The following is a 27,521-nucleotide window of genomic DNA, read 5'->3' on the forward strand; positions in this document are numbered from 1 at the left end:
TGACATTGGACTCCCTCAAGGGGCTGTTCTAAGTCCACTTCTCTTCTCAGTTTATTGTCATGATATAAGCCTGGAAAATGTTCTTGGAGCAGAGCTCTTTCTGTATGCTGATGATATTGCTGTTGCAGTTGTGGGGAGAGACCCTGTATGCTTACAGTCAGCCTCTCAAAAAGCTGTAGATATGCTATCAACTTGGGCAAAAAGTAATAATATGGTCTTCTCAAGCCATAAGTCAGTTAGTGTGTTTTTCCACAAATTGCATAACCTGGATGCTTTCAAACCACTGGTGAAACTGAATGGACATGGGATTGTGGTTGCAGAACATGCACGCTTTCTGGGAATTGTGTTTGACCAAAAACTGACATGGAAACCCCATCTGGATGAGCTGATTGGCAGTTTCAAACAAAGACAAAACTTCATTAATGCTCTCTGTCTTGGAAGAAGAGGAGCCCCCACAGTCTTTGCTTCAACTATTGTCAAGTCAGTGGTGATATCCAAGATAGACTATGGATCATTTATATATGGATCAGCTAAGAAATGTCTCCTCAAGAAACTTGACACTACCCTCCATGCAATCTTACGAAGAGCCCTTGGCTGCCTAAAATCAACTCCTATTGCAGCTATGTACTGTGAAGTGGGGATCCAGTCCCTTCACTCCAGAAGAAAATATCTTCTTGCAAGATATTTTGCAAAAAAGATAAGACTCAAGAACCACATTATCTACAAAGGAATCATTAGCCACCACAACCCTGATGTCCGCTACAAACCAACAGAGATACCCACTTTTCAGAGATTCCTTTGCCTTCCTGGCATGGAAGAGTTCATAGAGAATGGCAGGCTGACTGATAATTTGGATGATGATTCTCCCAGCGCCTCCAAAGAAATTGGGGAATTGATTATTCCTAAGATCAGCATTGAAAAAAAGGAGGACCTCCCCCAAGCTGTGATGAAAATCATATTCCTCGGAAAGTTGGCAGAATACCAGGACTACATCCAAGTTTACACAGATGGCTCTAAGACAGAAACAAAATGCAGCTGTGCAGTAGTTATACCCTCCCAGGGCCTGTCTCTTTCCTACTGTTTACCCCCTACCTGACAATTTTTTCTGCAGAACTTATTGCAGTTAAGTTTTCTCTCCAAGCCAGAGCAAGCCAAACAGAGACTATACATCAGGAGTATATTGTTTGCACTGATTTACTGTCAGCTCTGGACTACCTTTCACATCACAAGCATCAAATAAGAAATGTTGACTTGGAGATAGAACATCTGACTGCACAACTTGCAAGAAAGGGTATATCAGTCCTATTTATATGGGTCCCAGCACACTGTGGTAGAACGTGAAATGAATTAGCAGACCAGGCTGCAAAACAAGCCTCCCATCTGGGTCTGATCACTCAAACCCCTATTACTGGTCCTGAATTCCTGTCTTCAATCAGTTCAAAAATTTTGGAGGAAGAAGAGGCTTGGCTCCGTTCTTTCCATACCCAGCTCCTGGATTTGTATAATTACAAGCAACCATCAAAAGAAATGTACCTCTCATCTCGCATCCTTTCAACTTGTCTCTTTCGTCTTAGATGTGGCTATGCAAGGACTAAATCAACTCTCTTCCATTGGAAAATGCCCCCTTCCCCCAACTACGAGACATGTGAAGTGTACGAAGACATACGTCACAACATCTTCAACTGTAGAAAATATGAAAAGGAGAGGGAAATACTAAGGAATTGCTGTGAGAGGGCATTTAAAGCATTCACAATGCGCTCTGTTCTGGGACATTACACGTCTCCTCCTTGGGCTATACAACTAAGCACAAACCTTTTAGGTAGATTTGTTAAGACTACTGGTTTGGTTCACTCCCTTTAAGTTTTTTTTTTTTTTTTTTTTTTTTTTTTCTTTTTTTTTTTTTTTTTTACACCTTTATATTAGTTCATTTTAGAGTCACCACACTTTCTATATTTTTTCCTTTTATCTATGTTCTATCAGGTTTTTTTTTTTTTTTTTTTTTTTTTTTTTTTTTTTTAGTTGACGCATGTGACAGGAGTGTTGTATATTGGCATTATTTATTTAATTGTGTTGCAATTGCATTTTATTTGTTTTATGACAAAGCAGTGCCGAATTACTCTGATTCTTGTTTTTCGACGCAGGCATTTGCTACATGTGAATGACCCCCTACCAATAGCACAATAAGTGATACCAGACATGGCTCAATGAATATTGACTAATGTGACACCCAAGCAAGCTAGTGATTACAGAAGGCACAGAATAATTGAGTGATACGAACGCATATGACCGATTGGTCGAACGCGTCAAACCCCAAACAACAACAAATCTGGGTAAGAATTCTAGTTTAAGGTTTTGCTAAGGTATCATGCCTACCTTTTCTTATTTCTAGATCTTAGAAGATTGGGTATTGGTCTAGATTAGGATCTATTGAGAAGGAAACATTTTAAGAAAACAATTCTTACTTTATAATTGGCTATTCAAAATAATTGTAGCTAACACATTTTGCATCTAGCCCTACTATGTTATGCCCTTTCCCTAATGTGCAAATATATAGCAAAAATTAGGTATTTTCTGTGTCTTCTTTCAATGCATCTCTCTTGTTCCAGTTCCAAAACTTTGTAACAGTTTGGACCAAGTACATGTAAATTGAATGGTATCCCATAAAGTTGCACAATAATTTGATTAACCAAAATAATGACACTTTCTTTCAATATTTTATATATTGATGAAAATATTTTGAGTCAGGACTCCACCCTTTGACTATTGGAAAAAATTACTTTATAAGCTTATTTAGAGTGGTACTATCCAATCTACTTATAATTAAAAGCATTTTACTCATCTAGTTGGAAAATTTGGCCCATCTGTATAGGAGAAATCTATATTTGCAAACTAGTTGACAATAAATGTTGCCCCAGCAAAACTTTCCTTTTTCAACTAGTTGACTAATAACTTTGGTTAAATTAAAAATGAAGTTTTTTCTGGGTTCTCCCCAGAAAAAACTAAATTTTTCCAGCTAGTTGACTAATAACTTCTCCCCAGCAAAACTTAATATTGCCAACTAGCTGGAAACAAACATTGTCCCAGAAACAGTTCATTTTCCAACTAGTTGATGAGTAACTTCTCCCCAGCAACACTTAATTTTTCCAAGTAGCTGGAAACAAACATTGCCCCAGAAAAGAATTCCTTTTCCAACTAGTAACTTCTCCCCTTGCAGGAAGTTCCCATTTCCTTTAAATCTTTCTTTATGGCATTGTCTCACCCCAGACAAGGACAAACTGCTTTCCTTTTAGCCATAGACAGTCAGCCAAAAAGGCAAATTGTCATCCTTCATCTGCAGAATGTGCCCTAGCCACCTCAACCTTTCTTTCATTATAGACCTAGAAAGCAGGATTGAACCACATTTTTTGTACAGCCTACTGTTTGAAATATGGTCAGTCAGCCAGATACCAAGAACAATCTGTAGGCAATTTCTATGGAGAACATGTAGCAAATTGTCATCAACTTTTTGGAATTTTCTTTTAGGTTTGTATATATTGATGGGATCATCAGGGAGGGAGGGTTGCTTTATTGTCAGGATAACAACTAATATATTGAAAGAGAGCAAGAAATAAGAACATTGTTATTTTTATTTTATTAGCCTACCATGTTTTTTTAGAAGTGCTGCTAAACTGAAATTTTACCATTATTTGGAAATTTGACTAATTTAACCTTCTATTCTTAGAGATGTTTGCACTCACAGTTTCAAGTAGCCCAGCCTATAATAAATAGGCCAGGGTGAAAGCCTATTGAAAAAGGAGATTCTATCTTTGACTATTAGAAAAAATTACTTTATAGGCTTATATAGAATTTTGCTATCAAATCTTCTTCTAACGTCATTTTTATACAATCCTAAAAAGGGCTTATCCCAGATTTTCCTCTCAATTACTTGGACTATCTGTTTTGGATTTTCCTACAATTGGTCATGTCTTGATGCCTACTGCAAAAGACTTGATTTCCAATTCATGTGTTGCTGGAAACAAACATTACCCTAGAAACTAATCCATTTTCCAACTAGTTGACTAGTAACTGCTCCCCAGCAACACTTGATTTTGCCAACTACCTGGAAACAAACATTGCCCCAGAAAACAATTAATTTTCCAACTAGTTGACTAATAACTTCTCCCCAGAAAAACTTAATTTTTCCAACTAGTTGACTAAGAACTTCTCCCCAGCAACACTTAAATTTGAAAACTAGTTGATAATAAATGTTACCCCAGCAAAACTTTCATTTTCCAACTAGTTGACTAATAACTTCTCCCCAGCAAAACTTAATTTTGTCAACTAGCTGGAAACAAACATTACCCCAGAAAACAGTTCATTTTCAAACTAGTAACTTCTTCCCTCCCAGGAAGTTCCCATTTCCTTTAATCTTTCTTTATGACATACTCTCACCCCAGACAAGGACAACTTGCTTTCCTTTTAGCCCTAGACAGTTGGCCAAAAAAGAAAACCTTTGGCAATTTGTCATCCTTCATCTGCAGAATGTGCCCTAGCTGTCTCAACCTTTCTTTTATTATAGCCATAGAGAGCAGGATTGAACTGCATTTTTGTACAGCCTACTGTTTGAAATATGGTCATTCATCCAGGTACCCAGAACAATCTGTAGGCAATTTCTATGGAAAACATCTAGCAAATTGTCTTCCACTTTTTGGAGTTTTCTTTTAGTTTTGTATATATTGATGGGATCATCAGGGAGGGAGGGTTGCTTTGTTGTCAGGATAACAAGTAATATATAGAAAAGGAGCATGAAGTAAGACAATTTTTATTTTTATTGTATTAGCCTACCATGTTTTTTGAGAAGTGCTGCTAAACTGAAATTTTTCCATATTTGGAAATTTGACTAATTTACCCTTCTATTCTTAGAGATCTGTGCACTCACAGTTTCAAGTAGCCCAGCCTATAATAAATAGGCCAGGGTGAAAGCTAATTGAAAAAATAAAGCTTTGTTGGGCAGAAGTTACTAGTCAACTAGTTGGAAAATGAATTGTTTTCTGGGGCAATGTTTGTTTCCAGCTATTTGGCAAATTTAAGTGTTGATGGGGAGAAGTTATTAGTCAACTAGTTAGAAAATAAATTGTTTTCTGGGGTAGTGTTTGTTTCCAACTAGTTGGCAAAATTAAGTATTGCTGGGGATAAGTTATTAGTCAACATAAAATAAAATAATGACACTAAAACTTAATCAACAAGACACCAGAAAATATTTTCCCAATTGACACTTTCATTTCACTTTATATTGTCATGCTAAGTTTGCTTAAAATTCACATAGCTATGCCTAATAGAAAAATTTGCACATTGTTAGAATATCTTTTAAAAGAACTTAAGTTTGAACAGAGCACTTAAACAAAAATGATAATCTTCAACAGAAACACAATGAGATTTCCCCTTAGTTTCCTTTTACCAAAGCTCTAATTCCTTTTTTTCACAAATTATTTGGTTCTTTTATTTATTTATTTATTTATTAATACCAAAATATGGTAAGCTTTAACAAGCTTGTTGCACTAAACAATTATAAAAAAGTCTATAACAATGTCAATGACATAACTAAATATAAAGTAACTGGAAACATTGAAAACATAATAACTGAAACATACAGTAGCATACCGAACTAACTGAAACATATCTGTTAATAATTGAAACATACCAAAAAGTAAGCCTACAAAATAACTGAAAACAAACTGTCACAAATCAGCTAATACAAACGTAAAAATATTCTCAAAATGGATTGTGATAGGACCTTTTACTGTTTATAAGATATCAAAAGGAATTAAATACATCATTAGAGAAAAGTTGCCACACAGCTTTTGCTTATCATTTTTATCTCTTTTTTTTCCTATTTCAAAGAAAGCATTTCTCCTGTCCAGTTAATCAGCATAAAACCTAGCTACATCTTCATTTTTACTTGACATCAATTCCCAACACCGTTTATACTGTAATAACATACTAATCTCTATAACCACCTTACTCTACTTATGTCTATAATTGTTTTAATACTCTTGATAATACTACCTGGAGGCTTATTACTTGTTTTCCTATTGCTTCTCCTAAAACTACTTGATTCTCCACTCGAGCCTACTTCAACCTCTATTTCCCCTTTATCTACTTCTAAACTAACTAAACTATTCTCTATTTGAACCTCCTGCTGTACGCTAGAAACAGAGCTATCCTCCATTATTTCTGAAGTTACTGCTGGAGTCTCCACTGGAATCTGGTATACAGATGATCTTGAATTGATTCTCCAATGCCCACTCTAACTCCAATTCTACAATTTTTTATTCCTCTGATATTGATTTATTTTTTATTACTGGTTGCTCAAGACAATTTTTAACTACCTAAAGCTTCTCACCCGGACATTGACATAAGCTATAACTGTTGCTGCTTTTCTCTTTGTCATTAGATTTGAATTTACTAGTGACAATATTAGGTTTTTTGATCATTTTCTCCTGAAAAATAGGATTCAAATGTAAGAAAGCTTCTGAATCCTTTATAGGCTTTATCAGACGACCATCTACTGTTCTTCTTACAGATGTCCCTGAAAGTTCTTGTACCAAGAATAGGGAATCTTCAAATAAATTTCAAATTATATAGGGTCCACGAAATTTAAGCTTTAAACCCTTGATTTCCCTTGGATTCTGAGCTTTATCTTGGACATAAACTCTTTGACAGATCTTTAGAATTTAATTGTAGATCTAACCTTGAAAAACCTACTTTCACTAAAAGTTTACACTTTTTTCAACTGGGAAACCCTTGGCCTTATCTATTTTAATTTTAACATCTTCACTGCACCTGTTGCTTTTACTAATAATACTCCCTAAGTAAGTGAACTTATCCATCTGATCAACATTCTTGTTACCCAGCATGACCTTCACTTACCTTGGTCTGCCTACCATTAGTTTTACCTAAATTTGCGCTTTTGAGCAAACTGTCCGCACCCGAGGCTACATGGACAGTCATTTGCTCTTTATTTGTGCTCATTACATTTCAGTCAGGTGATATATAACGGGTGCACCTCCCTTACCTGGTACACCCGGGTGGTTTCCTACGATTGAGGTACCACCGGACCCTAGCTGCCATCATACCAACAGAACGCCTTAAGCAGTTGTTGCTATTGACTGGCAACACTTAGCCCTCCCTCGGCCCTGTGATACATGCAGTTCCCTCCTACATATATCAGTGAGAGTTAGGGACTCCCGCAAAGACCATCGTGAAGGTCGGAACTGCGTATTGTAACAGTATCCGGGCGTCTGGAGAGACCACTTGCCCCCCTGATGTGAAGGGGGCCGAGCATCATTGGTGGTATCAAATTCCATCCAAGTACCCGGGGTCACCCCCAAAGCACAAAACGAGAAAATGGCTGTACCTGCCCCATCCATATGGATAGGCCCTATCCAAGGATAGGCCCCACCCATACACATAGCTCATCACAGATGATGCTCTACTCCGGGACAACCTCTCTTCTGTCATAACGATTGTGGTCACTCCCCTCCTGCCAAGGTCCCGCAGTCAACCCCCAATCAACAGTGTGCGATGGCCTGCAGCAAAGCCACTTGACGGACCCGCGCGGTTCCCATTGGAACCGTAGGTCATAGTCAATACAAGCCCCCTGTTAGAGATCTACACTCGTCAGTCCCGTAATAGCCTTATGGCCCAAGTGTAATCTCCCTTCCACACTGTGATCAGATGAAGACTACGTTTTCCCAGCATTCAGCTTGATTGCACGCTCAATTCTGACAGTGAGCAGTTGCAAGCAGTCACTCAATTAAGAGCAACCACAAGTGTCACCATAGTAATCAGATACAAGGTCTCAATGTTATCCTGCCTAATGGTCCATCATTGCCCTCATCCCTATGGGAGTGAAAGCTTAAGACTGCAACAGAAGGAGTATCCATTCTCTCCAAAGAGGATCCATGAACAAAGAGGATCATTAAGAGAGTCATAGTTACTCCTGCTGTTTACCCGCTCCAACAACAATCTTGAACTGTGAATTGCTCCATAGTTGATGATGTGGATAGTCAAAAATCAAACATATCCCACTGGTGCTTCCAGGGAAAACCATTCCACTCAATATCTAGTAATTTCTTGAAACCTTTCTCATAGAGAGCTAAGACTTTTGTTCCTGAGAGACTATTCCAGTGGTTTGCTACATGGCAGGAGAAAAACTATTGTCAGTGTTGAGTTTTGACAGATGGCTTGAACAACTTCTTTGAATGTCCCCTCCTGTCTGTGCCAATGTTTTGGGAAGTTGACAAATGAATTGGGGGGGGGGGGTCTTGTCAAGTAAGATTCTATGTCATAACCATATTAGCTCTTTTTTGTCAGTAAACCATTGTAGATAATTTCAGCTCCTTCAAATATTCATAATAAGGCTCGTCTCTCATCTTTGTTTGTGCCTTAGTAGCTCTTCTTTGCACCCCTTCCAGAAGCTGTACATCACCACTGTATCCTGGCGATGCTATGCAAATTCTAAAATCAAGCACTGGCCTGACAAGGGCCTTGTACAACTTAATTAAAACATAGGGAGACCTACTGGAAATAGTTTTTTTCTAAAGTCCAAGGACAGAGTTTGCACGAGACACAGTCTTCTTGTAGTTTTGCACTGGTTGCCAACAACAATTCCAAGATCCCTTTCTTCATCCTCACTTTGCAGCTTGTGTGTGTTGTTCATAGCTAGATTAACCATAGTATATTTAAGCCCTGGGTTGGGCTTGCCAAAATGTATAATGCTTCATTTGTCTATATTGAAACTCATGTGCCATATTTTTGCCCAGTTTTGAATATGGTTAAGATCTGCTTGTAGTGACTTCATGGTTGACTCCACCAAACAACTTTGAGTGGTCAGTAAAAAGAGTGAGATGACTTGTAGCTAATTGAAAATATCATTTAGATAGATATTTAACAGGGTAGGTCCTAAGAGACTACCCTGCAGGACACTGCTGGTGACTCCACATCTCTCAGAGAGGATTGATTTCCCTTCATTAGTAAAAAGCCTCACTCTCTGTGTTTTAGCAGTAAGAAAAACTAAGATCCAGCCCACAAGGTCTGCATTAATTCCACATGAGATTAGTTTTATTTTTAGGTGGAGATGTGGAAATTTGTGGAACTTTTTAGCATGATCAAACAACAAGACATCCACTGGTAGGCCCTGATCAATCAGGTCTGTTATTACATCATAAGTCTCCAGCGAATTTTGTTTCCACTGACTTGCTGGATTGAAATTCATGTTGGCTGGGTGATAGTATTCCATTAAGTTTGAGATGCTTCATCACAGAGTCATTTACCACTCTTTCCAGGATTTAGCAACAATTGAATTATGCTTATGGGATAATAGTTTTCTGCCCTGGCTTTATTTCCCTTTTTGAACAAAGATGTGACAAATGCTGTTTTCTAATCTATTGTTACTTTTTTGGTACATAGGGAAACTTTGAATAATTGGGAGAGTGACTTGGTAATGGTTTCAGCAACTTCTTTTGAAGATGTAACCTATCTGGCCCAACTGATTTGTTGATATCTAGCAATTTAAGTTGTTTGAGGATGTTAAAACTATGAATCTCAATATGCTCCATTGGATGATGGATTTGTGTGGGTTCAATAGTGGGTAACAGAAACTAGCAGTTCAATACATCTGCAATTTCTTTGACATCTGTTAGTTCAGCTCCTGAAGCAGAAGTTAGTTTAAGCAGCGTTCACAAGCGTGTCTAGCTAGAATCCCATGTCTAGACACGTGTCTAGCCAGAATTCAATGGCTAGGCAACAACCGTTCACATATAAAATTTGGTGCTTAGCTAAAACTACAAATTTAGTCTCAAATTGTCATTTCTAGCCAATCAACAGAGCTTATGTGGGCAAAACTTTCAAATATTATAATCCCTATTTTTACTGTCACAAGCTAATGGATGAGATAAGCAAAACAATTGCCTTAGTGTGCTTCATTATTATGTCTGGTGTTGTATATTTGCCTAAATTGAAAAAAAAATTAATAAGAAAACAAAAATTAAATTTCAGTTTACAAATGTAAACAAAAATGATGAAAATAGTGGATCTTGACACATTCTGATTGGCTGTAATCAAAAATCTTAAACATTGAGTTCTAGAGGCTAGAACTCAATTTCTAGCTAAGCGCCAAATTTTACTTGTGAATGGTTGTTGCCTAGACATTGGATTCTGGCTAGACACGTGTCTAAACATGGGATTATAGCTAGACACGCTTGTGAACGGTGCTTTAGATATTGATTGCCAACCACAACTTTTACAGGAAACATATTGCCAAAATTTCTCTAGGTTATGCTTGCTTTCTTTAGCTAGTGTGGCTACATGGTTCTGGTAAAGTTTCCTGGTTAGATTTCTTAACTTATCTCTTGCTTTTTTGGACTTCCTGTACTGGTCTGAACTCTTGGTTGTTTTGTATTTTTACCAAGATCTCTTATTTTATTCAGCTGCTTCTTCATTTTCTTGGTCATGTACAGAATAGTCATTGACTTTCTCCTGTAAGATACAGTAGCATTGCTGTCTTGGATTTTGATTACAGTTAAATTGAAATTTTCTCATTGCTCTTCTAGTGAACCTTCTAAAATTTCACTCCAGTTCACCATTTCAAGTTCCCTCCTGGTAGATTTGTAATCTGCAAAGACCTTTTTATCAAATCTATTAGTCACAATCTGTACACAGAGCTGTATTTCAACAGCTATGTGGTCACTCTTACCAATGTGGGTACGTACTCAATGTTTTCCAAAAGGTCCTGACAATTAAGGAAAACAATGTCTATTAGGGTTAAGTTTTGGAAGATTCTATATCTAGTTGGTTTATCAACAGCATGATATGGGAGGGGGGTGTCATGTATGCAATCAAGGAATGGTTGTTGTGTTGCATTATCTTCATGGTAACTAAATCCTTCTTTCCTTGATATTTGCATGAAATTAAAGTCCCCAGCTATAAGCAGTTTAGGTTTCAAACCTATTCTTGCACCCTGAACTCTCAAAACATCCAAAAAAGCATTCATTTACTCAACATTTTTATGTGAAATGCTCAAATCATCAGCACAATCTATGCAGGCTAATAGAGTTTTACTTCCCCAATTGATTCCATGGTCTCCCATTGCCCTTGCTCTGCTCCTAAGGATAAAGTCCATCAAAATTATCCATATAAATATAGATAGCACACAATTGTGTTTAACTCCTGATTTCATTTGAAAATAGATACTAACGTTAATTCCTGCCATAACCATAGCAGTCTTTTTGTTATACATAGCACTAATCACTTTAATGTATAAAACTTCCACACTATGTAAGGATAGGAGCCTTGCTAAAGCTTTTTCATCAGTTGAATCAAAAGCTTGCCAATAATCTATAAAACTGAGGATTAATTAAGGTTTACCTAAAATGGTTATGTTTTCCTCCTTTTTCAAAAACCATATTCACAATCTTCAGTGATTAATCCTTAACTTTGCAACTACCATGTTCAAAAGGCTCGTTTGCCACATTATCAGCAACTGGGATAATATTATTTTTTAATGTTTTTAATTGCCCACTGTCACTAATTGTTCCTCATAAAATAAATCTTCCTTCACATCCAAAGCATCACAAAATTATTCATTCTATTCTGTATCTTTTCCTGTAACTTTGTCATGCTTTAGCACATTCTCAAAATGTTCTGGCTATTTCTCTTCAACACTTTTCTTATCCTAATTGTAGGACATTTCTATCTTTAACTGACACAAGTTCAGATTCACTCTTCCTTATCAATTTTTAACATATTAGTACAATATATTACTATTGTGTCACCTGATTGCATCTTCCAGATCTTAAGTAATTTTATCCAAGGCTTCCATTTCAGACCTCCTTAATTCACAATTTAGTGCATTCTCCACTCTCCTTATATTCATTTTATTTTCATATAAATCTTTCCCTTAAATAATTCTTGTGCAAACCCCTCCTTCTTTCTACTGAACATTAACCATTGTCACTAATATTCCTAACTGTGTTTTTAATTTATCTCTCTAAGACACCATCAGAAACTTCACAAAGTATTTTACTAAAATTATTCCATCCATGTTCTACATTGTCAAATTTTAGACTCTCCATTTTTGTATTCAGTGGTTCCTGGAAAGTTTCTCTCAAATTCTTATCCAGAAGTCTATCAATGTGATAGCTTTTTTAAATTTCAGCTAAAGACCCCAGACATTACTAGATAGTACATGAAGATTTTTAACATGAATAAAATCATACCTATATACCCAAGCATCTTGTATCAGTCAACCCAGTCTTTGGTTTACTATAACATAATAAAGTTAGCAGTCTCACCATCATGTAAATACCATGCTAACTTATGGGCGCTTTTATGGCCCATGCAATTTTGAATGATGGATCTTTTCTGCTTGATATTAACTGATAGATTTCCAGAAAAGCTGAAAATAGTCAGAAATTTCCAAATATTGTTTTTGATGTAACATAAACAGGAGCTCAAAAGTCTCCTGTTTTTCAATCAGTTCTACTATGGAACTCCCTCCATCCTGATGTACCTCTATTTCCCTCTGCAAAGGCAGTTTCTCGTCGGGTGTTTCCATTTTAGATTATTTTTTTTTAATTCATTTCATTTAATATATTTTTCTCTTCATTTAATATATTTTTCCGATTTTAAAATCTTTTTGGATTCTATCTTAAATTTTATCTCTTTCGTTTAAATTCTTTTTCAGTTATATGTTAAATTTCCTTCTAAATCACGTATTTGATAAATGTCCTGGTCTTGTTCCAGTGGGTTTTATTTATGTGCTTGTATATGTATGTGTTTTATTATATGTGCTTTATAAAAGTGTTTTATTTTTTTTTTGTTGGCCCATTACAAGCTAAGCTTCTTAGGCTTAGTAATTACTTTACGTTTTGTAATTGTTATCTTTTATTATTAATAAATTGATTGATTGATTGATGTCAATATTTACGTTTCAATATCAATATTTGGTTTGATATATTGATACAGAATATCACCCAACACTATTAATCCATGGATTGCAGAATGCATTGGAACTATGTCATTTGGGCTATATATTTGTATATTAAATAAAGAAATATAACGATTTTATTTTCAAACACCATAAAACGGTCATGCCGATCAGCAGCAGATCTTGTCATAATAAGGCACTAAACATATAAAATGTGTGAAAGTCACAGCCATAGCTATTGTCATGCAAACTTATACATTGATTTTGAATATCACAGATTCAAACTAAACAGTCAAACAAATAAAAAGAATAATGAACTAAAGAAAATAAATATATATTATTATTGACGAGTGGGTGCAGAATTAAAAAAATGGAAGAACAAGGGAACAAAACTATTTCCATACTGCATATACCGTGCTGGTACCAGCTGAATACATTAGGGGAGGGAATAAAGTATAACAGGGCTGTATGCAAAATGTGTTAGCTACAATTATTCTGCTTATTATAATGTAAGAATTGTTTTCTTACAATCTTCCTTTTCAATATCCCCTAATCTAGACCTGTACCAAAGATTGGCTTACATGACAGACCTGCTGTGTCTGAATTCTGACAAAATGTTTTACCTTCATTTGAGTTTTTCAATATCTTTTTAATTGACTTTTGTTTTTGAAAATTTAATTTCCGCTATTTCGCCACAAATATAAGGGTAAAATTCTAGTTTAGTGGCTTCTTGCTGTCTTGGAAAACAGTTGAGTTTGGTGAATAAAAATTTCACTAAGTAATGAAAAAACCTTTCCTATTGTTTCCAGAGGTCAGAACCAGAGGCTACTTGTTATGTAGTCTACTCTAACCAGAGTCTGCACTCAACTCTTTTCCTCAAGAATTGCCAACAGTTGGAAGTAACTCCAAAGGCATATTTACTGCTGAATCTGTTGACATTTTTGAACAAAGGCTGGATGCTGAGTGGCCCTTGAGGGAGTGTAAACTCGACTGAGAAGCTACTGGTCATCCACCTGTATTTGCTCACTAAACAACAATGAAAACAACTTCAATCATCAACTTTTGAGCTTCACAAGGAAAATCCTTAGATTGCTCCAAGCTGCAATTTAAGGTAATGGATCCAAGGCTAAAAATATGTGCTGGGAAGGCATTGCCAAGCTACTATGTCTATTATTTTCTTATTTCTAAGGTTTAAGAGACTGCATACATAACAGATTTATACCTATATGAATTCTGACAAAAATCATTTTACCTTAATTTTCTGTTTTTTATCTCTTTTTCATTAATTTTAGTTCTTGAAAATATAATTCTTGTTATGTCAATAGAACTTTAAACCATACCAAGGTTTTTTTTCACTAAAATTAACAAATAAATTTACATATCTTTAGAACCTAGTAAATTGAGATTAAGCAAAGATATGTGGGTCTTGTGCCTCATTTGAACAGAACATCTATTTTCAAGGTTACACTTTCATAAGACAAATATTTAAAAGGTAAGAAATAATTTACAGATTTTTTTCTTGTGCCTTAGTTGAGCAGAAGATGTATTTTAGAAGGTTTTACTTTTGTAACACAGATTGTTAAAAGTCACCAAAGGTCTGTACTTTCTAGAGAGAGAAGAAATGGAGGTAGATGCTTCAAAATATCTTCTCAAAAGATCAATAAGGCTCTGGATACATTCCTGGAAAACTAGTCTAGGAGCTTTTTAATATCTTGGAAAATAGTTCAGTTAAAGAAATAAAATTTTCAGGTATGAATTTAAGGACATAAATGTACTATGGGAAGGTATTTTCAAGCTTCTATATCTACCCTTTTCTTATTTCTAGAGTTCCAAAGATTGCCCACATGACAGGTCTAAACCCATCAGAATTCTGACGAAAAAATGTTTTACATTAACCCTTAACTGGTAAGGTGTTTTTATAACACTCATGGTAGGGTTGGGTCAAAATGACCCCAATCTTCTGAAGGGTACCAGTCAATAAAATAATTAGATCGAAACATGAACTTTTATTTTCAAATATATTGAAATAGCTACCACTGAAACCAATAAAAAGTTTCTATTTTTAGAGATGGCACAGCTTAGGGTAGTCTTGCGGTCTTTTTCCTTGGTATAGATACCACATCGAGCTCGTTTGGCTGCAGAATGTTGTTTCCCAGTGGTCTGGCTTTCTGCAAAGGGGATCCCAGCAACCTGGCATGTAAGTCGACAAAGTTCTCGTGGCAGAACTTTGTTTGAAGATCTGATGGTGCAAAATGGTTGGACCAAAGCCATACATAACCTTATGAGGACCTCATGGCGGGAAATGCTCTACTCTTTATTGCTAGTTTCATCTACAAGCACAGAAATGTTCACACCAGCAATGTCTAATAGAGCAAAAAACACCTCCATTTGCCAAGTGCGTGTTCTTTGGTTTGTGGTATAGTTTGCGCATTTCTGATCCAAACTGTCAACTCCGATCTCTGTTGAGTTGTAGAATTCAATAATTTCCGGTTTTCCCATGTATTCGTCGACTTTAGATGTGTGATGCATTGATGATATTAACATGACGGCCTTGCTTTTTTGGCACACATGAAACCACTGTTTCATCACTTTTAAAGCCAAAGAGTGAGCTCCCTTCCTGGCGAGTTTTGTTTGGCAGGAAACTGTCAGGGATTTCATGCTTGTTTTTCTTTACAGTCCCTACATAGGTCAGCTTCTGTTTTAGAAGCTCATCTACAAGCTGAACGGAACTGTACCAATTGTCGGCCGTGATATTTCTGCCTGAGCCAGAAATGGTCCTCAAAGTAAGAGCTGTCATAGTTGGTACCAAAAGATACTCGGATCCAAGCAGCTTGGCCTCCTTTCCACAGTAAATGAACGCATCGCAGAGATAGAAAGTATGGGGTTCTGCTAGGTACTGCATTTTGATGCTGTATTTGTTGGGTTTTGTAGGAATGTACATATGTCTGCCTCTAAACAGTCTTTCATTCTTCCATTAGATCTTGACCTGTCAAGACGTCTTGTTTTGAAATAAATGACGCTTGTGATTTTTAAGTGAAGACGCGAGATCAGCCTTGTGAACTTTTCTTTAGTAAGTACCAGTGCTAATCCTGGCTTAGGCGACCAGGTTTTAGTTGAAGATATAGCTTCCAATTCAAGGTCTGTCTCGTTTTTATTCCTTAGCCTAGAATGTCCCATCCTTGTAATGAATGCTACAGAAAATGTGGAACTGGGTCTTTCCGGTGTTCTATGTGCAATGCCTGGTTGCACTCTGCTTGTGCTGGCATAACAAAAAGTAATCGCCTTAAAAACCCTAATTGGTTATGCGTTCAATGCCGAGCGTCGATGGTTGAAAATGACGTGATTAATACCATCGATAATAAACCAGAAGTGGTTCAACTGATCGAGGCTGTAAAATCCCCCGTTATTTCGGATGAAGAAAATTCATCTATCTCCAACGAAAATCAACTTGAAATAATCGTTCGAAGTGGTATTACAAATTCCCCTACTATACCATGTGCTTCGAGTAATGTCAACAATAGTTCTGATGGATCGATTGATTCTGCAAAAATAACCATAACACATCAATCCCAAATTACCCCCCAAATCTATTGTTCCAGTAAAGGTGAATTGACAAGAATTGCAGAAACGGCTAGTGACTTCGAGCCCTATACCTGTGAAGATTACCTAAAAAAAGACGCGGAAATCGTCTATCTCAGGAAACGGATTACAAATCTTGAATTTCTTTATGATAGTTTATCTGATCTTTGCGAACGTCAGAAAAGTGATCTCTTCAAGGACAATGGGATCAAAATGTTAAAAGTCGGTTTTCAGCTAGCAATTGTTGATGCTATACATGCATTAAAATCCCCTACATCGCCCAGTGTTTCTCCTTCAGCTGATACTTCTAATCCAAATATGAATTATCCAAGTTCTTCCAGTTGCGTAAAAACTGTAAAACCCTTTGAACCTGAAAACGTCACTATATGTAATCAAGCAAGTGCTAGTGAACTTCCCTTGTCAGAATTTTTTAAAGGGGTTAAAATGGTTGTGCAAACTAATGCTTCTGACCTTTTTTTAAGTGAAGATGGTTTATTCTTGAAATCCAGTGGTAATCACACATCTTTAATAATTGACAATGATGTCGAACTTACAAGCGGAAATTCTCACTCAATGCAATCATATATTCAAAAAAATGAATTTTGTGATCTTAAGTGTAATCAACGTTATGTATGCTTTAGATTTTTAGACAGTAGATGTATGTCTTGTAATTGTAAACATCTTCATATTTGTAAGCTTCATGTTTTTAATTGTTGCATAAATTATGTGCAAAGATCCCCATGTTGATATCTACAAACAATTTTCAAGTGGAAGATGCTTTGGCTGTGTAAGATATCATATCCAACTACTCATCAAGTGTCGCAGTGGGTTCCACAAAACTGGGCTACCAAGAGGCCATCTAAATTCTGCTAATCCTACTTAATATTTTTTAGACCATCGCTCACACACAAGAAAGCCCACGAGCCATCAAGTCCTGACCAATCGAGTACCTATCCAAATGATATCCCCGCCTCCCTATCAACTTCCCTACCCCCTTCCTTCTTTTTCAGAGATAAACCCACCCACCTCTCTGGCTGCTTCCCAACATTTTCCTACCCTTCCATCTATCATTCCCCACCACCTTCGTGCCCACTCAACGTGAATCCTTCGTACCATTCCCCTGAAAAAATAACCTCATCTCTCTTGATTCCTCCAGTTCACCCCAAACTCAGCCGCTACTTAGTTACCGCTGTTTAGAGTCTCCGCTAGTACCTGCTCAATTAAGTGCAATTGTATTTGAAAAAGATGGATTTGATCCCCCTGTCCCTTGTTCTTACTATCCGAGTTTAGCCCCCGTCAAGAATTCCACTAGAACCCCTGACCCCACCTTTGACATAAAAAAAGTAAAGTGTAAAACTGATAAATTGAAGAGTCGTTTTCAATTACCTACACTTTTGTTGAGCAACACCGAGAGCTTTAACTTGAAAGTCTTAATGAATAAGACACTCTTTCTAAAATATACACATTAGATGTAATCGCTATTACTGAAGTTCAAGATCAAAATTTGCACATGTTAAAGATTAACAATTTTTCTAAATTTATTAAACTCAGACCAGAAAACCACCCTCTGGGTAAGAAAGGTGGCAGAATTCTGTTTTTTGTCCGTAATACTTGTACCCAAGTGAAATATCAATTCCGTGTCTTGCTCCCTTTGATGAGATTATGTGGGTGTGTTCGACCTAAAGTCTTGCCGCGTCCTTTCAATTTAATTGTCCTATGTTGTTTTTATTACTCCCCTAATCAGAGATCCGCTGACAAAATAAATTTTATCGAAAAATTAAATGCAAGTGCTGACTTTGTACTATCAAAATACCCAAACGCAGGAATTTTCCTGATGGGTGACACAAACGATATAAGACTTAATTCTAGATGTAATACTTTTAATTTAAAACAGGTCGTTAATGTCCCAACTACAAAAGGCAAAACTGCTCTTGATTTAATTTGCACTAATCTTTTGAAGTTTTACAAAACTATCTCCACTCTGCCCCATCGAGGGGGTAGTTACCGCTTTAGCATTTTCCTATCTCCGCTGGCTAAAGTTAAACAGTTGTTTTCTATAACTGAAACCACTTATGGACCTCTCACTGACTCAGGACTATTCAATTTATGCACCTGGATTACTACTGAAAATTGGTCCACTGTGTATCAAACAAATGACGTTGACTACATGGCTCTGTCCCTCTAAAATTTATTGAGGAGTAATTATGAATCCCACTTCCCTGAGAAAAAATTTAAAACGTGTTCTACAGATAAGCCCTATGTTACTGAGTCTTTAAAAAAAAAAAAACTTATAAGAAAAAAGATCAATTGTTTCAAAGCAGGTCGTATTAATGAGGCTAATAGTCTAAGGAAGTTCCTAAAGAAAAAAATTAAGAAAAGTAGTTTCTAATTATTATAATAGTAAAGTCAAAGATCTATGTTCTATCAAGCCCAAGCAATGGTGCAGAAAAATTAAAGAAACATGCGGAAAAAGTCCTTCTGAAGTTGATTTTCATCTCCCTGAACCCCCTAATAAGACTGCCAACGATTTGAACTTGTACCTTGCTTCCATCGTGCAAAGTCTCCTCCCTTTCACTGGCTCAAGTCCAACTATTCCCCCCAATACTTCCTTTCCCTTTATATCTCCCTTTGATGTTATAAATAAAATTCTAAAGCTTAGAAAATCAAGTGTTTGTCCTTTGGACATCCCAGTTGACTTAATTAAGCCTTTTCAGACAAAATTGCTGACCCTATATCAAATATTTTCAGCCACATCACAAAATTTGGTAAATTCCCAAGTTGCTGGAAACAAGGTTTTATAACACCTGTCCCAAAAAAGTGCACCAGTCTGACTTTCGCCAACATTTGCCTCATTACACTCAATTCAGTTTTTTCCAAACTTTATGAAAGTTTCCTCTGTGACTGGCTTAGGGATATAATTTTTCCGCGTATTGACACCCGGCAGTTTGGTAACTTAAGGAAAACTTCCACCACCCATTACCTTGTGCACTTAATGCATACCATCGTAAGTAACCTTGATAAACCAAATGTTTGGCTGAACCTTGTTTTAGTTGATTTCCAAAAAGCTTTTGACCTGGTTGACCACACAATCCTAATTCGTTCACTACTGGTTAACTTTGAACTTGTTCCTTTGTTAGTAAATATTGGTATATCGTTTCTTTCGAATAGATCTCAAGTTGTTAAATACAAAAATATTTTCTCTGACCCCCTCCCTATATATTGTGGAATTCCTCAAGGAACCTTATTGGGACCACTTTTATTTCTAGTCATGATTCACTATATTGGTGGGGATTTTCCCCAAAGGTGGAAATACGTGGATTACTTGTCGATCCTTGAAGTATGTCACAGGAATACTAAAGGTGACCCCCTCGGAATCCTAACCCACATTTCAGATTAAGTTAAGAACCTAAATATGAAAGTAAATTCCACCAAATAAAATATAATGACGATAAATTTTTTGAAATCCACTCCCGCTTTCCTTTGCCCTATCCCACCCGACATGCGTGTGAAACATGTTAAACTCCTTGGTATCACAAATTCAAAAAAATCTTAAATGGGACATTTATGCTTTTAATACTGTTAAACAAGCAAATATTTCATTATCTATTTTAAAAACTCTAAACAAATTTAATTGCCCAAAGACGCATTCCCTCCGTGTTTATTTATCATTTATCAGGCCGCTATTAGAATATGCATGTCCTATCTGGCATTCGCATCTTTTAAGCGAACTTAGCGACAAAATTGAGTCGGTCCAAAAGCGTTCGCTCAGGATCATCTATAAAGAGAGCAAAATTCCATACTCATTCCTCCTTAAATCTGCATGTATTACCACGTTAAGAGGAAAGAGAATACCGATTTGTTTGCGTTTTACTAACGCTGCAATATCAAATCCGCGTACTGAGTACATCTTCCCTTATTTTCATGACCCCATTATAGCCCATCTTCTCTGTCTAGTATCCTTAGTAATTCCTACATTCTCCTGTCGTTACCGTTACTGAGAGGTTCCGAAAATGTTTTATCCGTTGTATTTTGGCACACCTAAATAATCCCTGAATTATGCTCTGTACCAAAATTAACTCCTCCGTCCCTTATTTTAGTTGTTGTGTATGTTCACAATAATCATGCGTCATTTTTTTTTTTTCTTTATCTCTGTCACTTTTATTTTCCCTTTTGTTGATACTTATTTATGTTGAATTTCTTTTCTGACCTTTAATTTTAAATATTTTTGTCCTTTAATTTTATTCCTTTCTTTAATTGTAAATATATCTTTTGACAATTAATTTGGCTTGTTTTCAAGTGTTTTTTTTTTTTAATTTTATGTATTTGACCTTGAACACAATTTTGGCAATGTTTTTTTTCTTGACTGTGGTTTTCTTTTATCCCCCACCCCGTCTTCTATTTTTCTGTTTCTATCCCAGCCATTTGTTAAATTCTTATCGAACATTTTTATGCTTGATTGGTGTTCCTTTTCTTGCTATATTATTTTTTTCTTCATTTTGCTTTGTCTATTTTTTTTTGACATATGAAGCGAATTCGGCTCTATTAGAGCTTGTGATAGCCTTTGGAAAATAAATATTATCTTATCTTAAACCCGATAAGCATCTCGTCGATAGTGACGATGTCTGAAGGAGAGTAAAGTTGCTGCAGTTTCCAAAAAATTGCTCGTAAATATCGAACATTGGTCCAAGCGGCGTTCCTCTTGCTAGACGAGTCGATGGATTGTCAAAGCGAAGGCAGGCCTCAATGTAGAGGAACCTTTTCAGGCTCATGGTCGCTCTAAAAATATCTCTCCCAGTCCCATCGCTGGCAAATGGGCCAGTTGCATCTTTGTTTCCTGACTTGAAAACTCCGGCAAGGTATATGAGACCAAAAAATGCACGAACTTCTACCTGATCAATTGGCTTTGTAAATGTCTGCTTATCCAGTAGATCAGCTGCAAAATTCGCACGACAGAGATCCATTTTCTGTTGGTATGCTCCACCACTGCATCAATAATATTTTCAGGAAAATGAAGACCCCGAACAGTTTCTGGTTGCAAAGGTTGACCTATGCGTGCTGGTCCCTTGGGTTCTGCTCGGGGGTGGTGCACTTTTGGACCACTTTTATTCTGTCACGTCCTAGTAGGACATCCTTGCGGGTCCATCTTTTGGTTCTCTGAGGAAGAGGCACATCATCAAGGTCTGGCTGACCTGAAGCTGGTGATGGCTGTTCTCTGAATTGACTTGAAGGAGCGGTAGCTTCATTGGATTCTTCTGCGCTTTCTTCTGATGATGAAATTTCATCTGGAACAAGGTTTTCCTGCTCGTCATTCGATGGTCTGTAGTCATCGTCGTTCTGGGTGTCGGATCCACTTGATAAATTGTCTTCTTCTTCTTCTAATTCACAGCAGGCGGGCTATTCAGTTGATACTATTTAGCCCTTTTCTTTTTGCTTCACTCTGTGGGCTACAGAGCTACTGGCTTGGTTGTCTCTTATTTATTAGATATTCTCAGATATGTTTTAATAGACTTTTGACTCTATGAGTTCAAATTTAAGATGAAAAATATCGATTTCTATGCTCTTTGTGCAAGATATAGTTGGCTAGGCTCTTGGCTGATAGTGAGATTTTGTGGTGTTTGAAGCATATTAATAGTTTACAAAGCAAGGTGTGTTGTGCAGACGTCAGCATATTACATTCAAATAGGCAATGGCCTATTGTTTCATTATTCATATTACAATGCCTGCAAAGAGGGGACAGGGGAATTGAACCACTTGAATTAGAAAGCTTATATGAGAATGCAAGAAAATTTAGTCCATTTTTTCCAGAACGAATTCTATGATAAATTTTAGAAAGATACTTATTGGGAAATGGGGAAAGGATAGGATTAATCTTATTAAAATTAATATCTGATAGCCTCCATCGGTAAATATCTCTAATTGGGATTGGTCTCCCACTTGGCTGGTCAATATTTATAGCAGTTTTTGCTATTTCATCAACTTGATGATTATCAATTCTACCAGAATGACTAAGAATATACTAAAGATAACTTCCTATGCCACTTGAAGCAAAATTATCCACAATACCGAGACAATGGCGAATGTCAATGTCGAGCTTATGCTGAGGAAACAAGTCCAGCAACTCAAAGCATGATAAAGAGTCAGAATATATGATAATATTACTTGAATTTGCAATCAAAGGTTGGTTTTCCTTCAGGTGTTCTAATGCCATGATTATTGCATTTTACTCAGCAGACATTATGGATAAATTATTATATAATTTCTCGCCCATTGCAATTTTCAGGTGAGGAAGGAAAACACCACTTGCATCGTCATCGTCATCTTCTTCAAGTATCTGAATGATATCTTCCTCTGTAAGGCGCTTCTTAGCTCGGGTATCCATTCCATCTATATGAGAAAAGAAAATGTAAAAGTTTTCCATGTGAGTCACTTTTCGACACTGAAATCCGGAAAGAAAAGGTGAAAAAGGACAAAACCGAGATATTAAAAAGTGAAATGCAACTAGAATTTACAAAAAGCAATTAAGTCATTCTTGGCAATGACAGAAACGTGCAATACTAGCAACAAATATCATATTTCTTCAAAAAACTAAATCTTCATTTTCCTTTTTTTGTAACGTTAATGGTAGGGTGGGGTCAAAATGACCCCAGACCGCTCTTACCTCCTCTGCCTTTGGTGCCAGCTACACGACTGATTGTATGCTTCAACACCACCAAGTTTCCGGAGAATACACGAGAAAGCAGCGCTTTGCTCCTAACGGCATAGGAGGAACACACTCTTAAAGGGTCCTTGGGGTCAAAAAGACCCCACCCTACCAGTTAAGGGTTAATTTTGAGTTTTCAGTTTCTTCTTATGTTGGCCTTAGTTTCTAAAAATGCAATTTCTCTTGCAGTATAATTTTAAGTCACAACACGGGTGTTTTCTAAATTTAGGAAATAGAATTACAGATCTTAAAAACCATATGGATTGGGATTGTGCAAAGATATAAGGCTAAAAACTCTTCTTGTGCCTCGTATGAGTAGAAGATCTATTTCGCAAAGTTTCATTTCAATAGCACAAAAATTGTTAAGAGTGATCATAGATTAGTGTTCTCTGGAGGGGGAAGGAGTGGAGGTAAATGCTTCAAAATATCTTCCCTGCCCTTAAGTGGAATTTTATCATCGTAGTTTCTGTTTGTTTTTCTATTGTAAAGTTGTTATTTTGAGTAGACTTGAAGATATCCAGTTTATTTTTGACTGATTGTGTTGAATATTGAATAAAAATTACTATTTTAAATTAGTTTAAATTTGAATCATAATGGAAGGATTCATGATAATCTAACTATTATAAAGTACAAATATCACTGTTTAATGTTTTTTTGTTTTAGTCATCTATATATATCTTGAGGCTGCATTCGGACCACGGGGAGGGGGGGTAGATTGTCACAGATGAAACTTTAGCCAAAGAAAGAGCATGAAATTAGCAATCTAAAAATCCTTTCTTTCTGTTTAAGTATATCTCCTTTGGAGAGCTGTTTCTCTGCATATTTACCACAATGTTTTCAAAGGTCATTTCAAGGAACTCAAGAAAAGAGAAAACATCTGACACATCAAAACCATCCTCCTAGATTCAAGAACCTCCCATCACCTAACCATGGCACATTTTTAAAGTTTAGATATCAACTGAAACTCGTTTTGAAGTTAAAAATTGCTTTTATAAAAATAGTAATTTTTAGAACAATAAAATCAGTTTTCTCAAACAACATCAACCATGATGGTTCATTGCTAATAACCATCTATCCATAATTCGGAGATTGCAGAGGAAATCATAAATTTGAAACACATCCTAAAAAATCTGCAACTGGACTACAACTCACAATCTCACCAAAGTTATATGTAATATTCCAATAAGAATACCAAATCTTGAGCTAAAAGAATGGCTGCCTGACAGAAATGGCAACCCAATCCCAGTTGTGGGGATCCTTCAACTGGGCAAACCAGAAATGCTACCTCTGTGCGGATATTCCTATTTGGTAAAATGAAGTTGCATAAATTGTGCAAACCTAAGCCTAACCATTGCCGAATACGTGAGAAACGTAGCCACCCATCCAAGTCATGTAAATTAATTCTACAATACTGCAGTAAACACAAGAACGCCCATCCTTGTAAAGTACTAAACTGTACCCAAGACCAACTGATTTGCAAAAAATTCAAACGCCCCTACACATCTAACAACAAAATATTATGCCCAACATTCAAAAGCAAGCCTTAGCTCTTCAAATGGAATCCCAATCTTCAAATAGCTCTTCAACACATTCCAAATCCAACAAGCAAAAAAACAAACAATGCCATGTAAAGAACATCAGTCAGCCATCCCCCCAAAGCAGAAAGTGTCCCTTCCAAAATACTTCACTGAAACCAACCCATCTCCCAGGAGAGAATTACTAGTACAGGGCCAACAAACTTCCTCCTCCTGTCTAATATCCAGAAATTTTTTTGGGCTGAATTTGATAAAATTACATATAAAGAGCATTACCCTATTTTTGTTGATGATTCAAAAATTAATGAAAAGATTTTGTGTGGCACATATCTTCCCTCCCTCAATATTGCAACAGGCAAGAGACTGTTTGATAATTTGATATGTCTCCTGAAATAAATGCTATAAATACGGCCCTAGCATTTATTGCAAATACTTTCCCACCTAGTTCTAAAAAACAAATAAAAAATTACAATGTATTCAGATTATTTGCCAAGCCCTAGGCCTCTATATTTGGTCTCTTAGTATAAGTTGAACATATATATTTTTTACAGTCTAACACTTACAAATGCAGTTGCTTCTAAGGGTGTAAAAATGTACCTCCTGTATATTTCTAGGCACTTAGGTTTTATGGGTAATTGTTGTGTACATGAAATTGCTACCCCCTAAGAGGATGTTTCTTGGTGGAAATTATCAGAGGTCCATCTGATAAGTAATACACCAAAGTATCTCCATTTTTCACCAAACGTTTCTCCAAAATTTATTATAGAATCTGTAGAGGCTCAAATGGCCTTAACTCGCAGATTTTTCCTTGTCACATCTCCAATGCTAATGGCCTAACACACTTACCCTCTTACTGCTGATCTTGCAATATCAAAAATGAAACCATCAACAATTGTGTATTTGAATGTAATGTGATAACACATGCACATCATACCCTTCAAAATAAACTGTTAAAGTGCTTCAAACACCACAAACTACTACAATTTTCAGCAAAAAGCCGGGCCTTAGTTACCTTGCCTGAGGGATTTGCATTCTATGATATAGATATCTTTACTATTGAAAGTTTAATGGAAGAATTTGATTGACAAGGAATCATGGGAGTTGACCCTCTCTTTGTTCATTTTATGTCTAAAAAGATGAAAGAGGATGAGTTCCTCCTCCCGTAATAGATCTTTCCAAATGCATTGCAGGCCCTGGTTTAGAAAAACAAAGTTCAATCATATATAGCTCAGGTTATGATTTGTAACCACTGCCAAAGGTATGGCCATACAGCCAAAGTCTGCTAACAAAGCAAGATATTCAACTTGTGTAAACAGCAACCCCACATCAGTATGCTTAATAAATTTCGAAAATCAAGCACTTCTAAAGAAAGTTCTCATGTTGATATATTTTGTCATGGGCCTATGGTTTTTTTTTTTTTTTTTTTTTTTTTTTTTTTTTTTTCAACTGTAATAGCAAAAATAAAAACTTTCTTTTTTTCATTTTGTTAAATTTAAGCCCAATGCTTGGCATTACTTCAGTTATAATACCCTTGTAACAAACCAAGTTTATCATTCATATTACATATAACAGCAAATTAGCTTCATTTATCCCTCAGATGCCCTAGATTAATTGTCTTTTCGACATGTTGTACAACCCTTGCTTGCTAGTTTTTTGTTTTGTTTTTTATAAACTTTTGGTACATTGAAACTTGTTGGTACATCATTTGATTTTAAAGATACAGAAGGTTTTTTTTAATTGTTTTCCCTCTTATTGCCTGCTGGAATAATTGGTCAATGAAGCCTTTAAAACTAAAATTGTTTTGCAAACTCTTTGAATCCTAAACTAATCGTACTCACTTGGTATAAAGAAAGATTTGATTAAACCTGAGTAAAAAAAAAAATGTATTAATTTCAGTAGTTGTGGAGTGTTAAATTTCACTCCTTTAACTTAATTCTTTTTTATTTAACATCGCTTGATTTTTATTTGTAATTCATGTGATTTATTTTTAGTAAAATTATGGCACTGCCGCCAGAAATTGCAGCTAAGATGTCCAAATTCTCAGAGGTGCTGAAAAGTGTGGAGCAAAATATAGCCAAGCTAACGGAATTAAATGATGAAAGCTACTCATCTTTGTCTCCATTAGATAAAGCGGACCATGATCTTACTAGTGTCTATACTTTACTTTCTCTGTATTGGGGATTGTTGCGAGTGCAGGGTATAGATCCCAAGACTTATGAAGTAAAAAAAGATTTTGACAGAGTACAAGAAAGTTTTAAGAGAGTAAAAGAACTTCGAGATAAACCAAAAGCACCCCATTTGGATAAAGGGGCAGCAAAACGCTTTGTTAGCAATGCTCTTTGGGAACCTAAAAGCTCAGAAGGTGCACCTTTACTAAAGAAAATTAAAGAGGAGTCTAAATGATATAAGATTGTGATATTTTATTACTGTATTCTAACATTGTACAAATATACGATGTCTTTTTTCTAAATTGATTATTGGCAGATCAGGTCCAGATTCATCAATGTGTGGTTCCTAAATTAGAAGTTGTTAAATGGTCCTTCTTATGTCTTGGAATGTTCAATATTGAGAGTAGGTACAAGCAGGTCTAGCCCTTTTGATGGTGGCGGGGGTCAGAGGACTTTTCTATGGAAAGCCACTGAAAATACGAAACAAGTACAATTTTTGGCCTTGATTTTCCCATTAGAGAGAGAATTCCTTCTGAAGAATCTCGGTGGAAAAGTACATCAACCATATACAT

General features: G+C 36.2%; 1 protein-coding gene across 1 annotated transcript; it reads left to right on the forward strand.

The window, feature by feature from the left end:
* Nucleotides 1–2,065: 2,065 nt before the first annotated feature.
* On the forward strand, nt 2,066–27,245 carry Rrp47 (Ribosomal RNA processing 47). Its single transcript, XM_089098829.1, has 3 exons — nt 2,066–2,330; nt 22,827–23,002; nt 26,773–27,245. The coding sequence occupies exons 1-3, from the start codon at nt 2,283–2,285 to the stop codon at nt 27,182–27,184; spliced, it is 636 nt and encodes a 211-aa protein (XP_088954955.1). The 5' UTR covers nt 2,066–2,282; the 3' UTR covers nt 27,185–27,245.
* The last annotated feature ends 276 nt before the right edge of the window (nt 27,246–27,521 follow it).

The sequence above is a fragment of the Artemia sp. Qi Xiang Cuo genome, chromosome 13 (assembly GCF_049724085.1).
Source record: "Artemia sp. Qi Xiang Cuo chromosome 13, ASM4972408v1, whole genome shotgun sequence".
NCBI classification, from domain to species: domain Eukaryota; kingdom Metazoa; phylum Arthropoda; class Branchiopoda; order Anostraca; family Artemiidae; genus Artemia; species Artemia sp. Qi Xiang Cuo.

Excerpts from the sequence above, each read along its gene's own strand:
- Rrp47 (XM_089098829.1), top strand. The coding sequence starts at position 2,283 with ATGACCGATTGGTCGAACGCGTCAAACCCCAAACAACAACAAATCTGG. Across the intron at positions 2,331-22,826 it reads CCAAACAACAACAAATCTGG|GTGAGGAAGGAAAACACCAC; the intron begins GTAAGAATTCTA and ends TGCAATTTTCAG. Across the intron at positions 23,003-26,772 it reads CTGAAATCCGGAAAGAAAAG|TAAAATTATGGCACTGCCGC; the intron begins GTGAAAAAGGAC and ends ATTTATTTTTAG.